This window comes from Rhinoraja longicauda, chromosome 34 (assembly GCF_053455715.1).
Source record: "Rhinoraja longicauda isolate Sanriku21f chromosome 34, sRhiLon1.1, whole genome shotgun sequence".
NCBI classification, from domain to species: Eukaryota; Metazoa; Chordata; class Chondrichthyes; order Rajiformes; family Arhynchobatidae; genus Rhinoraja; species Rhinoraja longicauda.
This window is the reverse complement of record NC_135986.1, coordinates 3,005,248-3,020,249: the sequence shown is the minus strand read 5'-3', so window position 1 is coordinate 3,020,249 and position 15,002 is coordinate 3,005,248. Positions and strand designations below refer to the sequence as shown.

The window sequence follows — 15,002 nt, the reverse complement described above, 5'->3', positions numbered from 1 at the left end:
CCTTCTTCAGACTGAAGTGTAGTACGCACAGGAGCGTAACGACCGCCATTTTAGTAAGCAAAACCCCGCCGTCCGCTCTGCCTCTCGCAGCGCAAGATGGACCACTGCGTCGACATCGCCTGTGCTGAAGTGCAGCGCGCCAAGGAGCGTGACGGCCGCCATTTTAGTAAGCAAAACCCCGCCGCCAGCCGCCGTGACGTCATCCCCGTTGGCCAAGGAGCGTAACGTAACGTGACGTCCAGCCGCCGTGACGTCAGCCCTGTTGGCCAAGGAGCGGAGACGCGGGGTCCTGGCAGGATTGTGCAGCCCAAACCGCAGCAACAGTTGCCCTCCCCTGAGTGGGTTCGGGGAGGTTCGCGGGGGGGCCTCAGGGTCAGTTGCCGGAGAGAGGATTTTTAAGCCCCGGAGAGAAGGGTCGGGAGGGGGTCGTTTTTGGGGAGGAGGAGGAGCGGGGAGGAGGTTGCGGCTCTTTTAGCTGCGATGACCTGAGAGACAAGATGGCGGATTCTGGAGAAAAGACGAAGCGTCGGTGAGAGACAGAAGGAGAAAGAGAGAGAGGGGGAGAGAGAGAGAGGGAGAAGAGGGGGAGAGGGAGAGAGGGAGAGAGAGGAAGGAGGGAGAGAGGGAGAAGAGGGGGAGAGAGAGGAAGGAGGGAGGAGAGGAAGGAGGGAGAGGGGGGAGCGAGAAAGAAAAAGGGAGAGGGGGAGAGAAAGAGAGAGAGGGGAGGGAGGGAAAGGGAGTGAGAGGGGGAGAGTGAGAGGGGGAGGGAGAGAAAGAGAGAAGGAGGGGGAGAGAGGGGGAGAGAAAGAGAGAGGGAGAGATATAGGGGGGAGAAAGAGGGAGGGGGGAGAGAGAGAGAAGGAGGGGGAGAGAGAGAAGGAGGGGGAGAGAGAGAAGGAGGGAGAGAGAGGGAGGGAGAGAGAGGGGGAGAGAAAGAGAGAGGGAGAGATATAGGGGGGAGAGAGAGAAGGAGGGAGAGAGAGGGGGAGAGAAAGAGAGAGGGAGAGATATAGGGGGGAGAAAGAGAGAGGAGGGGAGAGAGAGAGAGAGAGAGAAGGAGGGGGAGAGGGAGAGAAAGAGAGGGGAGAGAGAGGAGAGTGAGAGGGCGAGAGAGGAAGGAGGGAGAGAGAAGAGAGGTGCGGAGAGAGGATAAGGGAGAGTGGTATAATAAGGAAGAGAGGAGGGAATGAGGGATGCGAGAGAGAAATGAGGGCGGAGGAAGGGAGGGGAGAAAGGGAATATGGGACTTGGAGGAGAGAGCGCGGGCATGAAGGAAGGGAAGGGCGGGAGGGGGCAAGGGAGGGAGATGGGTGTAACGGAAGAGAGGAGCTATAGGAGAGAGGGAGGGAGGTGGTGTGGGAGGGAGAGAGGGGAGGGGGTGAGAGAAGGTGGAAGAGGGGAAAGGAGGGAGAGCGGGCATGGGGGGAGTGGGAGGGAGATGGGAAGAGGGGTGGGAGGGAGAGGGCGATAGATGAGGGGACGGAAGAGGGGGAGAGCGAGGGAGAAATGGGGAGAGGGGATGGAGGGAGATGAGGGAATGGATGAGGAGGAGAGAAGGGAGGGAGGGAGGGAAGGGGAATGGGAGCTTTAATGCTGTTAAGGATCTTGCCATAAATGATATTCTTTCCCCCTTGCATTCCACCTCCCAACGTGCATCACCTCACACTTGCTCGGATCAAACTCCATCTGCCATTTCTCCGCACATTTCTGCAGCTGATCTCTCTCTCCCGCGGTGAACCTTTGACAGCCTGCGTGCCCGCCGAGCTTGGCTTTGTCCGCGAGCTTACTCACCGACCCACCCACGTGTACGTCGGAGGTGGACAATAAATGCTGGAGTAACTCAGCGGGTCGGGCAGCATCTCAGGAGAGAAGGAATGGGTGACGTTTCGGGGGCAGGACCGCCCCCTCCCCTGACATCAGTCTGAAGAAGGGTCTCGACCCAAAACGTCACCCATTCCTTCTCTCCTGAGATGCTGCCCGACCCGCTGAGTTACTCCAGCATTTTGTGTCTACCTTCGATTTTAAACCAGCGTCTGCAGTTATTTTTCCCATGCATTTACCTCCAGGTCATTTGTATAACGGACAGCGGCCACCCACCTCAGACCCCTACGAGACTGTGGTAAATTATCCCCTCTCTCTGTCTTTCTCTCTCTCTCTCTTTCTTTCTCTCTCTCTTTCTTTCTCTCTCTCTTTCTTTCTCTCTCTCACTCTTTCTCTTTCCTCTCTCTCTTTCTCTCTCTCTGTCTTTCTTTCTCTCTCTTTATCTCTCTCTCTGTCTTTATCTCTTTCTCTTTCCTCTCTCTTTCTGTCTTTCTTTTTTTATCTCTGTCTTTCTTTCTCTCTCTGTCATTCTCTCTCTCTCCGTCTCTCTCTCTCTATCTCTCTCTTTCTCTCTCTCTCTGTCTCTCTCTCTCTCTCTCTGTCTTTTACCACAGTTTCGTCGTGTGCAGGATAGTGCTAGTTGGTGCACAGTGACTGCTGGTCGGTGTGGACCCGCTGGGCCGAAGGGGGCTGTTTCTACGCTGTATCTCTGAACTAAACTAAGACATGGTGACCAGCATCGGGTTGTGGCAGCGCGGTGGCGCAGTGGTAGAGTTGCTGCCCCACAGCACCGGAGACCCGGGTCCCATCCCGACTGCTGTCTTTGTACGTTCTCCCCGTGACCCGCGTGGGTTTTCTCCGAGATCTTCGGTTTCCTCCCACACTCCAAAGACGTGCGGGTTTGTAGGTTAATTGGCTTGGTGTTAATGTAAAATTGCCCCTAGTGGGTGTAGGATGGCGTTAGTGTGCGGGGATCGCTGGGCGGCACGGACCCAGCGGGCCGAAGGGCCTGTTTCCGCGCTGTATCTCTAATCTGAACTGAGGCGAGTGTTGGGGTCAGAGTGACCGTCCTGTCTCCTGGTTGCCCTGCAGACTATGACCAGCCGCCGGCATGGTGGAGAAGAGAATGAAGGTCAGCAACACGCTGCTGCCCACCGAGTCCATGAAGGTCATCTCCGAGTCCATGGGCATCGCCCAGCTCCCCGAGGAAACATGCCAGAGTCTGACCGAGGAGGTCAGCTACCGCATCAAGGAGTTGGCACAGGTACGCACGCACGCACACACACACTCGCACAGGTACGCACGCACGCACACACACACACACAAGCGCACAGGTACGCACGCACGCACACACACACGCGCACAGGTACGCACGCACGCACACACACACGCGCACAGGTACGCACGCACGCACACACACACGCGCACAGGTACGCACGCACACACACACGCGCACAGGTACGCACGCACGCACACACACACGCGCACAGGTACGCACGCACGCACACACACACGCGCACGGGTACGCACGCACGCACACACACACGCGCACAGGTACGCACGCACGCACACACAGACACAAACACACGCACACACAGGTACACGCGCACGCGCACGCACACGCAGGTACGCACGCCCACACAGGTACACATACACACACGCACACAGGTACGCACGCGTGCGCACACACACACAGGTACGCACGCACGTGCACACACACAGGTACACACGTGCACGCACACGCAGGTATGCGCGCACGCACGCGCGCACACACACAGGTACGCACGCACGCGCACACAGGTATGCACGCACACACACACACACACACACACACACAGGTACGCATACACACACATACGCGCACACACAGGCAGATGCACACACAGGGTGGGACAGTGGGACAGTGGGAATGGGGGTGGAGTTCTGGTTGGGCAAGTGGGACGGTGGGAATGGGGGGGGGAGTTCAGGTTGGGCAAGTGGGACGTGGGAATGGGGGGGGGAGTTCAAGTTGGGCAAGTGGGGCAGTGGGAATGAGGGGGGGAGTTCAGATTGGGCAAGTGGGACGGTGGGAATGGGGGGGGGAGTTCATGTTGGGCAAGTGGGAAGTGGGAATGGGGGGGGGAGTTCATGTTGGGCAAGTGGGACGGTGGGAGTTCATGTTGGGCAAGTGGGACGGTGGGAGTTCATGTTGGGCAAGTGGGGCGTTGGGAATGGGGGGGGGAGTTCATGTTGGGCAAGTGGGGCGTTGGGAATGGGGGGGAGTTCATGTTGGGCAAGTGGGGCGTTGGGAATGGGGGGGGAGTTCAGGTTGGGCAAGTAGGACGGTGGGAATGAGGGGTGGGGGAGTTCAGGTGTTGAGCCAGGAGGGCAGCGTTGAGTAACGGGATGTGACTGGTTGTGCCTCCCCTTTGCTCCAGGACGCGTTGAAGTATATGCACCATGGGAAGAGGAAGAAGCTGACCACGGTGGACATTGACAGCGCCCTAAAGCTCAAAAATGTTGAGGTGAGCTCGCCATCCTTGGGGCTAACGCAATCAAGGGATACGGGGGGAGAGGGCAGGCACGGGGTACTGATTGAGAATGATCAGCCATGATCACATTGTATATTGGAGTATATCACAATATCACATTGGAGTATTGCGTGCAGTTTTGGTCTCCTAATCTGAGGAAGGACATTCTTGCCATAGAGGGAGTACAGAGAAGGTTCACCAGATTGATCCCTGGGATGGCAGGACTTTCATATGAAGAAAGACTGGATAGACTCGGCTTGTACTCGCTGGAATTTAGAAGATTGAGGGGGGATCTTATAGAAACGTACAAAATTCTTAAGGGGTTGGACAGGCTAGATGCGGGGAGATTGTTCCCGATGTTGGGGAAGTCCAGAACAAGGGGTCACAGTTTAAGGATAAGGGGGAAGTCTTTTAGGACCGAGATGAGAACTTTTTTTTCACACAGAGAGTGGTGAATCTGTGGAATTCTCTGCCACAGAAGGTAGTTGAAGCCAGTTCATTGGCTATATTTAAGAGGGAGTTAGATGTGGCCCTTGTGGCTAAAGGGATCAGGGGGTATGGAGAGAAGGCAGGTACGGGATACTGAGTTGGATGATCAGCCATGATCATATTGAATGGCGGTGCAGGCTCGAAGGGCCGAATGGCCTACTCCTGCACCTATTTTCTATGTTTCTATGAATGGCAGTACTGGCTCGAAGGGCCGAATGGCCTCCTGCACCTATTCTCTATGTTTCCAGCACAACAGTCAATGGTTCTTTATTACCACTGGATAATAAGGCCTGGGTAGAGTCGTGGAGTGATACAGCGTGGAAACAGGCCCGCGCCGACCAACAACGTCCCCATCTACACCAGTCCCACCTGCCCGCGTTCGGCCCGTGTTCCTCCAAACCCGTCCTATCCGTGCACCCGTCGCTGGTCGGTGCGGACCCGGTGGGCCGAAGGGCCCTGTTTCCGCGCTGTATCTCTAAACTAAAGAAAACAAACTACATTTAAACTAAGGGGGACCTGGCGTGAGAGGGGGGGCTGCCAAGAACTAAGGGGAACCGGCATCAGGGGAGGGGGGGCGAGAACAGAAAGGGGCCTGGTGTGGGAGGGGTGCGCTGAGAACTAAGAGGGACCCAGTGGGGGGGGGGGGGGGGGGGCTGAGAACTAAGGGAGACCATGCATGTGAGGGGGGTGGCTTGTCCAGTCCTTTTATAATTGTATACGTCTCTATAAGATCCCCTCTCATCCTTCTAAACTCCAGTGAATACAATCTTTCCTCGTATGAGAGGAGATCTTATCGAAACGTATAGGATTATTAAGGGGTTGGACACGTTAGAGGCAGGAAACATGTTCCCAATGTTGGGGGAGTCCAGAACCAGGGGCCACACAGTTTAAGAATAAGGGGTCGGCCATTTAGAACGGAGATGAGGAAAAACTTTTTCAGTCAGAGAGTTGTGAATCTGTGGAATTCTCTGCCTCAGAAGGTAGTGGAGGCCAATTCTCTGAATGCATTCAAGAGAGAGATAGATAGAGCTCTTAAGGATAGCGGAGTCTTGGGGTATGGGGAGAAGGCAGGAACAGGGTAGAAATGATTGAGAATGATCAGCCATGATCACATTGAATGGCGGTGCTGGCTCGAAGGGCTGAATGGCCTCCTCTATGACAGTCCCGCCATCCCGGGGATTAACCTGGTGAACCTACGCTGCACTGCCTCAATAGCAAGGACGTCCTTCCTCAAATTGGCTGATCTACCTCTCCCTCCCAACCCCATTCTCCTGCCTTCTCCCCATAAACCCCTGACACCCGCACTGATCAACAATCTATCTATCTCCGCCTTAAACACATCCACTGACTTGTGGCCTCCACAGCCGTCTGTGGCAAAGAATCCCACAGATTCACCGCCCTCTGACTGAAGCCCAATCTTTCCTCGTACGACAGTCCCGCCACCCCGGGGATTAACCTGGTGAACCTGCCTCAATAGCAAAGGACGTCCTTCCTCAAATTACACGCGACAATAAAGTACGATGAGGAAGGGGGAAGCAGGAAGGGTCGGACGCGCGTAACCCACTGTCTCTTCCCCACCCCCCTGCAGCCGCTGTACGGGTTCCACGCCCAGGAGTTCATCCCCTTCCGCTACGCCAGCGGCGGCGGCCGCGAGCTCCACTTCTACGATGAGAAGGAAGTGGACCTGAGCGACATCATCAACACGCCCCTCCCTCGCGTGCCCCTCGACGTCTGCCTCAAAGGTAGTGTGTTTCCCCTCGCCCTCCCCACCCTCGCTCCTCTCGCGGTGCCACGTTAGTTAGCTAGTAGCCAGGAACTGCAGGCGCTGGTTTAAATCGAAGACAGACGCAGAAATGCTGGAGTATCTCAGCGGGACGGGCAGCGTGTGTAGGAAGGAACAGCAGGCGCTGGTCTAAATCGAAGACAGACGCAGAAATGCTGGAGTATCTCAGCGGGACGGGCAGCGTGTGTAGGAAGGAACTGCAGGCGCTGGTTTAAATCAAAGACAGGCGCAGAAATGCTGGAGTAACTCAGCGGGACCGGCAGCCTGTGTAGGAAGGAACAGCAGGCGCTGGTCTAAATCGAAGACAGGCGCAGAAATGCTGGAGTAACTCAGCGGGACGGGCAGCATCTCTGGAGAGAAGGAACGGGTGACGTTTCAGGTCGAGACCCTCCTTCAGACTCTTGGGGGGGGAAACCGAGAGATATGGAAGGGTAAGGTGTTGAAACGAGAGATCAAAGGCGACTAAGGTCAAGGAAAATGTGTAGGAAGGAACTGCAGGCGCTGGTTTAAATCGAAGACCGACGCAGAAATGCTGGAGTAACTCAGCGGGACGGGGCAGCATCTCTGGAGAGAAGGAACGGGTGACGTTTCGGGTCGAGACCCTTCTTCAGACTGGTCAGGGATAAGGGAAATGAGAGATACAGACGATGATGTGGAGAGATAAAGAACAATGAATAAAAGACGTGCAAAAAAAGTAACGATGATAAAGGAAGCAGGCCGCTGTTAGCTGTTAGTTAGGCGTAAACGAGAAGTGAAACGTCACCCATTCCTCCTCTCCAGAGATGCTGCCTGTACCAACCTCATCTATTGCATCCGCTGCTCTAGATGTCAACTTCTTTACATCGGCGAGACCAAGCGCAGGCTCGGCGATCGCTTCGCTCAACACCATTGACTAAACTGATCTCCCGGTGGCCGAGCACTTCAACTCCCCCTCCCATTCCCAGTCTGACCTTTCTGTCACGGGCCTCCTCCAGTGCCATAGTGAGGCCCACCGGAAATTGGAGGAACAGCACCTCATATTTCGCCTGGGCAGCTTGCAGCTCAATGGTATGAACATCGACTTCTCCAACTTTAGATAGCTCCTCTGTCCCTCTCTTCCCCTCCTCCTTCCCAGATCTCCCTCTATCTTCCTGTCTCCACCTATATCCTTCCTTTGTCCCACCCCCCCGACATCAGTCTGAAGAAGGGTCTCGACCCGAAACGTCACCCATTCCTTCTCTCCTGAGATGCTGCCTGACCTGCTGAGTTACTCCAGCATTTTGTGAATAAAAACCTTCGATTTGTACCAGCATCTGCAGTTATCTTCTTACATTATGCTGCCTGTGCCGCTGAGTTAGGCCAGCGTTTTCTGTCTAGCCATGTTAGCTAGGGCAGTGCACCCCTTTCCCATCGGTGCCCGTGACCAACTTGATGCCAGGTTTAAAACAAAGAGACACACACTGTGCTGGAGTAACTCAGCGGGTTCTCCCTTCTGACCCGAAACGTCACCCACTGAGTAATTGAGTTACCTGCTGAGTTACTCCAGCACTCTGTGAAACGTCACCTATCCACGTTCTCCACAGATGCTGCCTGACCCGCTGAGTTACTCCAGCACTCTGAAACGTCACCTATCCATGTTCACCACAGATGCTGCCCGACCCGCTGAGTTACTCCAGCACTCTGTGAAACGTCACCCATCCACGTTCTCCACAGATGCTGCCTGACCCGCTGAGTTACTCCAGCACTCTGTGAAACGTTACCTATCCACGTTCATCACAGATGCTGCCTGACCCGCTGAGTTACTCCAGCACTCTGTGAAACGTCACCCATCCATGTTCTCCAGAGATGCTGCCTGACCCGCTGAGTTACTCCAGCACTTTGAGTCTATCTGCGATTTGTACCAGCACCTGCAGTTTTTTCCCCACATAACGTGTGTGGGGGTGGGTGGGTTTGTGGGTGGGTGGGTGTGGGCGGGTGGGTGAGTGTTAGGTTGGTGTGTGGGTGTGGGTGGGTGGTGGTGGGTGGGTGGGGGTGGGTGTGGGTGAGTGGGTGTGTGTGGGTGGGTGAGTGGGTGTGGGTGGGGGGGTGGGTGGGTTTTGGTGTGTGGATGGGTGGGTGTTGGTGTGTGTGTTAGGTGGGTGTGTGTGGGTGGTGGTGGGGTGTGTGGTTTGGTGTGTGTAGGTGGGTGGGTGGGTGGGGATGGGGAGAGGAGTGGGTGATGACCTCTTTGCTCTCTACTCTATAGCGCACTGGCTGAGCATCGAGGGAGTGCAGCCCGCCATCCCGGAGAACCCGCCCCCCGGTAAGACTCTGACCCTCCCGACCGCCGCCCGTCCGCCCGCTCGGGAATCACTGGTGTAGTTTAGTTCAGAGATGCAGCGCGGAATTGCGTACAGTTTTGGTCTCCTAATCTGAGGAAAGACATTCTTGCCATAGAGGGAGTACAGAGAAGGTTCACCAGATTGATCCCTGGGATGGCAGGACTTTCATATGAAGAAAGACTGGATAGACTCGGCTTGTGCTCGCTGGAATTTAGAAGATTGAGGGGGGATCTTATAGAAACTTACAAAATTCTTAAGGGGTTGGACAGGCTAGATGCGGGAAGATTGTTCCCGATGTTGGGGAAGTCCAGAACAAGGGGTTACAGTTTAAGGATAAGGGGGAAGTCTTTTAGGACCGAGATGAGAACGTTTTGTTTCACACAGAGAGTGGTGAATCTGTGGAATTCTTTGCCACAGAAGGTAGTTGAGGCCAGTTCATTGGCTATATTTAAGAGGGAGTTAGATGTGGCCCTTGTGGCTAAAGGGATCAGGGGGTATGGAGAGAAGGCAGGTACGGGTTACTGAGCTGGATGATCAGCCATGATCATATTGAATGGCGGTGCAGGCTCGAAGGGCCGAATGGCTTACTCCTGCATCTATTTTCTATGTTTCTATGAAACAGGCCCTTCGGCCCGCTGGGTCTGTGCCGACCAGCGATCCCCGCACACTAACACAATCCTACACCCACAAGGGACAATGTTTACATTTACCAAGCCAACTAACCTACAAACCCGCACGTCTTTGGAGTGTGGGAGGAAACCCACGCAGGTCACGGGGAGAACGTGCAAACTCCGCACAGACAGCGCCCGCAGTCGGGATGGAACCCGTGTCTCTGGCGCTGTGAGGCGGCAGCTCTACCCGCCGCGCCACCGTGACCGCCCGGGTGTCGGAGCGGGCTGTAACGCCAATCCGTGCCATGCCCGGCGTCCATTTTGTAACCCCCCCTCCTTTGTCCCCGCATGGCCCCCTCAGTGACCGGTCTCACACAGTTCACACCCACACGCTGCCTCCTCTCACTGGGCATGCTGCAGCTTACCAGCACATAAGCTCTGCACTGTGGCACTTGTTTAACTCTCTCCCGCCCTCCCCTCTGCCCATCTCATCCCTCTGAGGTGGCTGATCTGGCACTCTGGTGTCAGGACAGCAGCCTCTTCTTGAATGTCACAAAAACTAAGGAGCTGATTGTGGACTTTAGAAGGGCTCAACATCCAAGGACGTACACGCCACTGGAGTTAAATGGGTCTACTGTGGATAGGGTGAGCAGCTTTAAATACCTGGGAGTCCACATCAATAGACAACAGGTGCAGGAGGAGGCCATTCGGCCCTTCGAGCCAGCACCGCCATTCAATGTGATCATGGCTGATCATTCTCAATCAGTACCCCGTTCCTGCCTTCTCCCCATACCCCCTGACTCCGCTATCGTTAAGAGCTCTTATCCAGCTCTCTCTTGAATGCATTCAGAGAATTGGCCTCCACTGCCTTCTGAGGCAGAGAATTCCACAGATTCACAACTCTCTGACTGAAAAAGTTTTCCCTCATCTCCGTTCTAAATGGCCGACCCCTTATTCTTAAACTGTGTGTGGCCCCTGGTTCTGGACTCCCCCAAGATTGGGAACATGTTTCCTGCCTCTAATGTGTCCGACCCCTTAATAATCTTATACGTTTCGATAAGATCTTCTCTCATCCTTCTAAATTCACAGAGGATCTGACGTGGACAACACACATTGCCATATTGGTGAGTAAGGCAAGGAGGCGCCTTTACCACCTCAGACAGTTGAGGAAATTCAGAGTCTCTCTGAGGATCCTTCAGTGCTTCTACTCTGGGGCTGTAGAAAGCATCTTGTCCGGGAACATCACAATCTGGTTTGGGAACAGCTCTGCCCAGGACAGGAAGGCTCTGCGGAGAGTAGTGCATTCTGCTGAACGCACCATGGGAACTACACTCGCCCCCCTGCAGGACCTATACATCAGGAGGTGCAGATCCAGAGCCAGCAACATTATGGGGGACCCCTACCACCCCAGCAACGGACTGTTCTGGCTGCTACGGTCAGGCAAACGCCTCCGCTGTCACGCTGTGAAAACAGAGAGGATAAGACGGAGTTTCTTCCCTCAGGCCATCAGGACTGTTAACTCTCATATCACCAGGGACTCATTTAATTTACTGTATTCATTTATTTTTTGTGTTAAAAAAGATAATTCTGTTTTGTAGTTTAGCACAATCCGCACTTTCATTTCACTGCACATCTTGTATAGGTATGTGACTAATAAACTTGACTTGACTCTCTCTCTCTGTCCTCCCTCCCTCCCCTTCCCGCCAACTTTCCCTCCCCTCTCTCTCTCTTCCTTTCTCTCCATCCCTCTCTCTCTCCTCCTCTCACCCCATCCCGCCCTCTCTGTCTCTCCCCCTTTCTCTCTCTCTCTCCCCCCCCCTTCCTCCCTCTCTCTCTGTCTCTCCCCTTCCTCGCTCTCTCCTTCCTCCCTCCCTCCCCTTCCCACCGACTTTCCCTCCTCTCTCTCTCCCCCCCTTCCTCTCTCTCTCCCTTTCCTCTCTCCTTCCTCCCTCCCTCCTCTTCCCACCGACTTTCTCTCCTCTCTCTCTCTCCCCCTTTCTCTCCATCCCTCTCTCTCTCCCCAGCTCCTAAAGAGCAGCAGAAGGTTGAATCGACGGAGCCTCTGAAGATCGTCAAGCCGGGGCAGGAGGACGAAGGTCAAGCTAAGGGCAAAGGTCCAGGCAACGCCTTGGCCGATGGCAAAGGTCAGATGTCAATGTCCTGCCTCTAACGTGTCCAACCTCTTAATAATCTTATACGTTTCGATAAGATCCCCTCTCATCCTTCTAAATTCCAGTGTATACAAGCCTACTCGCTCCATCCTTTCAACTGTGTGGCCCCTGGTTCCGGACTCCCCCAACATTGGGAACATGTTTCCTGCCTCTAACGTGTCCAACCCCTTAATAATCTAATATGTTTCGATAAGACCCCCTCTCATCCTTCTAAACTCCTTGTTTAGTTCAGAGACACAGCGCAGAAACGGGCCCTTCTAATTTGAGGAAGGACGTCCTTGCTATTGAGGCAGTGCAGCGTAGGTTCACCAGGTTAAGCCCCGGGATGGCGGGACTGTCATACGAGGAAAGACTGGAGCGGCTAGGCTTGTATTCACTGGAGTTTAGAAGGATTTAGATTTAGAGATACAGCGCAGAAACAGGCCCTTCGGCCCACCGGGTCCGCGCCGCCCAGCGATCCCGGCACATTAACGCCATCCTACACACCCACTAGGGACAAATTTTACATTTGCTCAGCCAATTAACCTACAAACCTGTAAGTCTTTGGAGTGTGGGAGGAAACCGAAGATCTCGGAGAAAACCCACGCAGGTCACGGGGAGAACGTACAAACTCCGTACAGACGGCGCCCGGGGTCAGGATCGAACCCGGGTCTCCGGCGCTGCATTCGCTGTAAGGCGACAACTCTACCGCTGCGCCACCGTGCCGCCCAATGAGAGGGGGTCTTATCTATATGTTAAAACTCTCGTTTGTTTGTTTGATTGGAAAGACTGGGCTTGTATTCACTGGAGTTTAGAAGGATGAGAGGGGGATCTTATAGGGACGTATAAAGGACTGGACAAGCTAGATGCAGGAAAAATGTTCCCAATGTTGGGGGAGTCCAGAACCAGGGGCCACACACACACAGTCTAAGAATAAAGGGGAGGCCATTTAAAACTGAGGTGAGAACTTTTCCACCCAGAGAGTTGTGAATTTGTGGAATTCTCTGCCACAGAGGGCAGTGGAGGCCAATTCACTGGATGGGTTTAAGAGAGAGTTGGATAGAGCTCTAGGGGCTAGCGGATCAAGGGATGTGGGGAGAAGGCAGGCACGGGTTACTGATTGTGGATGATCAGCCATGATCACAATGAATGGTGGTGCTGACTCGCAGGGCCGAATGGCCTCCTCCTGCACCTATTTTGTATGGAGTTTGTACGTTCTCCCCATGACCTGCGTGGGTTTTCTCCGAGATCTTCGGTTTCCTCCCGCGCTCCAAAGACGTGCGTGTTTGCAGGTTAATTGGCTGGGCAAATGTAAAAAATTGTCCCTAATGGGTGTAGGACAGTGTTAGTGTGCGGGGATCGCTGGGCGGCGCGGACCCGGTGGGCCGAAAGGCCTGTTTCCGCGCTGTATCTCTAAACTAAGCTAAACTAACTAAAACTCTCTTGACTATCTTGACTAAACTGAACTAAGCTGGTTTCCTCTTTGCCCTTCCCTCTCCCCTCTCCCCTCCCCTCTCTCCTCCCCTCATCCCTCACCCCTCCCCTCTGCCCTCCCTCCCTCCCTTCCTCCCCTCTTCCCCTCGCCCTCCGCTCCCTCCACTTGCGTCTCCAGGCAAGGACAAGAAGAAGTCTCTGCTGGAGGGCGGCGTGCTGAAGCTGAAGCCACGCACCACACACGAGCTCTCTGTGGAGCAGCAGCTGTACTACAAGGAGATAACCGAGGCCTGCGTGGGCTCCTGCGAAGCCAAGCGAGCCGTGAGTCCGTCCCCCACCGCACCGACCGCACCTCCCCCGCACAGCACCGACCGCACCCCCCCCCCGCACCGACCGCACCTCCCCCCCCGCACCGACCGCACCTCCCCCCCCCCTCACTGACCGCACCTCCCCCCCCACCGCACCGACCGCACCCCCCCGCACTGACCGCACCTCCCCCCCCACCGCACCGGCCGCACCCCCCCGCACTGACCGCACCTCCCCCCCCACCGCACCCCCCCGCACTGACCGCACCTCCCCCCCCACCGCACCGACCGCACCTCCCCCGCACAGCACCGACCGCACCTCCCCCCTCCCTTAACACTAACACCATCCTACACACACTAGGGACAATTTACACTCGCACCAAGCCAATTAACCGACAAACCCGCACGTCTTTGGAGTGTGGGAGGAAACCGAAGATCTCGGAGAAAACCCACGCAGGTCACGGGGAGAACGTGCAAACTCCGTACAGACAGCGCCCGCGGTCGGGATGGAACCCGGGTCTCCGGCGCTGTGAGGCAGCAGCTCTACCCGCTGCGCCACCGTTGTCAAGTCGAAATATCGTAAACCGAGCAGCATCTGTAAATTACAAATGAGTTATAACCAAAACTCAACTCAGACTGGAAACTGGAAGCAGAACGGTGACTCTCGGACCCTCTGACCGTCTCCCTTCTCTTCCCCCCCCCCCCCCCCCCCCACACACACAGGAGGCCCTGCAGAGCATCGCCACCGACCCCGGCCTCTACCAGATGCTGCCCAGGTTCAGCACCTTCATCTCAGAGGGGGTAAGCACCCACACACCCACCCACCTCGCCCACCCACCCCGCCACACCCACCCATCCTACCCACCCCCCCTAACCCACACACCCACCCCACCTCGCATACCCACCCATCCAACCCACCCCCCCTAACCCACCCATTCAACCCACCCACCCCCCCTCATCCATCCAACGCACCCCCCTCACCCTCCCACACCCCCCCCACCCATCCAGCCCACCCCCCCTCACCCACCCATCCAACCTACCCCCCCCTAACCCACCCATCCAACCCACCCACCTCACCCTCCCACACCCCCCCCACCCATCCAACCCACCCACATCCACCCGTCCACCCACCCCCCTCACCCACCCACACCCCCCCCACCATCCAACCCACCCCCGCCCACCCATCCATCCACCCTTCCAACCCACCCACATCCACCCGTCCACCCACCCCCCCCTCACCCACCCCCAACCACGCACCCACCCATCCATCCATCCATCCATCCATCGCGGGGGGGGGGGCGTGGGAGGGAGGAAGGGCATGAGAGGGGAGGGGTGTGGGAGGGGAGGGGAGGGAGGGGTCGGGGGTGTAGTGGGTGGGAGGGGAGGTGGTGTGGTGCGGGGAGAGGGGGTGGGAGGGGTAGTGGGAGGGTGGGAGGGGAGGTGGTGTGGTGCGGGGAGGGGGGGGGAAGTGAGTCGGGGGCGGTGGGGGGTGTGGGGTGTTATTTGTGTGTGTGAGGGGCTCACCACCATGGGCTGGGTTGGGCTGTCACTGAGTGTGCCTGTCTGTGTGTATTCCCCAGGTGCGTGTTAATGTGGTGC

General features: G+C 56.0%; 1 protein-coding gene across 1 annotated transcript in view; it reads left to right on the top strand.

Moving 5' to 3' along the window:
• Nucleotides 1-456: 456 nt before the first annotated feature.
• The window catches only part of LOC144609286 (transcription initiation factor TFIID subunit 6-like), an 18,619-nt gene continuing 4,073 nt past the window's right edge, over nucleotides 457-15,002 (top strand). Inside the window, exons 1-9 of the mRNA XM_078427716.1 lie at nucleotides 457-529; nucleotides 2,914-3,085; nucleotides 4,239-4,325; nucleotides 6,409-6,562; nucleotides 8,828-8,884; nucleotides 11,539-11,658; nucleotides 13,277-13,419; nucleotides 14,127-14,204; nucleotides 14,984-14,998. Of these exons, the coding sequence (XP_078283842.1) occupies nucleotides 2,933-3,085; nucleotides 4,239-4,325; nucleotides 6,409-6,562; nucleotides 8,828-8,884; nucleotides 11,539-11,658; nucleotides 13,277-13,419; nucleotides 14,127-14,204; nucleotides 14,984-14,998 (807 nt within the window). The 5' untranslated portion in view covers nucleotides 457-529; nucleotides 2,914-2,932. The remainder of the gene's footprint in view (nucleotides 530-2,913; nucleotides 3,086-4,238; nucleotides 4,326-6,408; nucleotides 6,563-8,827; nucleotides 8,885-11,538; nucleotides 11,659-13,276; nucleotides 13,420-14,126; nucleotides 14,205-14,983; nucleotides 14,999-15,002) is intronic.